Here is a 1,919-nt window from a genome sequence, read left to right on the forward strand (position 1 = left end):
GCTATGTTGGCTGGCGTTCTGGGTTGCCTCTCAAGATAATGAATTGGTTGAAACAAATTATTTATGAAATTATAATTGCTACCGGTGGGATAAAACAATAACGCTTACAATTCAGTTGGCGGCAATAGCAAGTCACTTGGGACAGTCACCTTTGGCAGTCAGTTCAATGGATTATTTATTCGCTCGTTTCGCAAATATTTATAGCACATTCATAAAGATTGAGAAGGCGCGTGCCCGCACGAACACGAGCGCATGAAGTGCGCCAACTTCCGATGATATATAGAAGACATATTCGTATAAAATACGTTGCTCGCGCAAGCGCATTTCATTAGCAGCCGACAAACATGAACGGCAACTGGTTCTCTCTTCTGTGGACACTTGTTCTGGCAGCATTCCTGGCCCCGTCGTCGTACGGCCAAGTGGTGTATCCGGGGATTAGGGTGCGCCAGATACCGGTGCTTAGCAACGGCCAGATTCAAACGGTACAGTTTCTAGACACCGCAACGCCCGTCACCCCACAAATGGTGCAACAACAGCTGCGGCAGGCACGTCAACAATACCAGCAGCAGCTTCAACAACTTCAACGGACACCGATGGAGAAAATTAGAAAGGCCGACGTATTCTAAACAACAACAAAAAGAAGATATCAAACCCACCCAACAATCTTACATGTAATAATTGGCTTAAGAAATTATTCAACTCACTTAATAAATCGTAAAATCAATGTTAAGCATTTCGTTTTTCTTATTATTCCTTTTTGAAGTCGTAAGTATTTCAACTGTTTGCTTGAAAAAAAATAATAATTAGAGGGGCTCATTGCGAAATCATTAATTATCTCCACAGCTGGTTCATAAGAAATAGGCATTAAAGAGTTGCATGGCTAAATCAGTTTGAAGTCAAGTCTGCACATTTAAAAATAAAGTGCACGCTCGAAAACTGATTAGGAGAATGATTACTATAGTATTTTGTGTGCCTTTACGAGCAATCTGCAGTGCAATTATTTGCATTCATAAATCATAACATATTTATTAACATTTTTAAAATACAATTGTCGACTCATAACATATAAGTATTCGGGGGTGCATGGCTAGATTCGATTGAGAACATAACTTAATTTAAAAGTAAGTATATCCACTGCTAGCTGCGAAGAAATAAGTATTAGAGATCTTTAAAACCGAAATTCAATTCATTCAATTTAACAATAGACCGCACTAACTTCATATTAGTTTTTGATAAGCATCTCTTCATATTTTTTCTTAGTGTCCGGTACTCAAAAAAAAGAAATATTTGAGATGCATGACTAGATTTATTTGTTGTCACAGCTCATGTAAAATGGCGAATGCGAGCGAAAATGTTTTGTAACACATAATTATTATAATTTCCTGATTTGAATTTAATACGACATGGAAGACTATTGGGGAAAGTACGAGCAGCAGAAGCAGCAGCCTTACTGGTCTCATTTGCCTTGTTTGGATTGTAATTCAAAATGGTTATTAGATCCGGATCCAAAAGTAGCGAAGTTATCGACGAAAATGTTTTCGTGTCATAAATTTTTTATAGCCTGTACCCAAAGGGTGAAAGGCTATACTAGTTTTGTGCGCATGTATATAACACACAGAAGGAGGCGTGGCAGACCCCACAAAGTATATATATTCTTGATCAGGATGAGAAGACGAGTCGATATAGCCATGTCCGTCTGTCCGTCTGTCCGTCTGACCGTCTGTCTGTATGAGCGCAAGGATCTCAGTAAGTACAAGAGCTAGGATAACCAAAATTGGTATCAAGGTTCCTATAAGCCCTAGGCAGAACGAGTTTGTTTATTTTTTCTGATACACCCCCCCACTCCCCCGCAATTCGTATTTTTTCTTATAACTTCCTCGGAATTTTAAAATCAATTTTGGTAGGTACATCCAGTTAGT

The 1,919-nt window shown here is 38.9% G+C and overlaps 1 protein-coding gene across 1 annotated transcript; it reads left to right on the forward strand.

The window, feature by feature from the left end:
- On the forward strand, positions 1-696 carry LOC115627341. The gene has a single exon (XM_030522986.1). The coding sequence runs from the start codon at positions 345-347 to the stop codon at positions 624-626; it is 282 nt and encodes a 93-aa protein (XP_030378846.1). The 5' UTR covers positions 1-344; the 3' UTR covers positions 627-696.
- The last annotated feature ends 1,223 nt before the right edge of the window (positions 697-1,919 follow it).

The sequence above is a fragment of the Scaptodrosophila lebanonensis genome, unplaced genomic scaffold (genome assembly GCF_003285725.1).
Source record: "Scaptodrosophila lebanonensis strain 11010-0011.00,11010-0021.00 unplaced genomic scaffold, SlebRS2 tig00000092-arrow-pilon, whole genome shotgun sequence".
NCBI classification, from domain to species: domain Eukaryota; kingdom Metazoa; phylum Arthropoda; class Insecta; order Diptera; family Drosophilidae; genus Scaptodrosophila; species Scaptodrosophila lebanonensis.

What these genes read in the sequence shown, in the direction of transcription:
- LOC115627341 (XM_030522986.1), top strand. Translation starts at nt 345, where the DNA reads ATGAACGGCAACTGGTTCTCTCTTCTGTGGACACTTGTTCTGGCAGCA.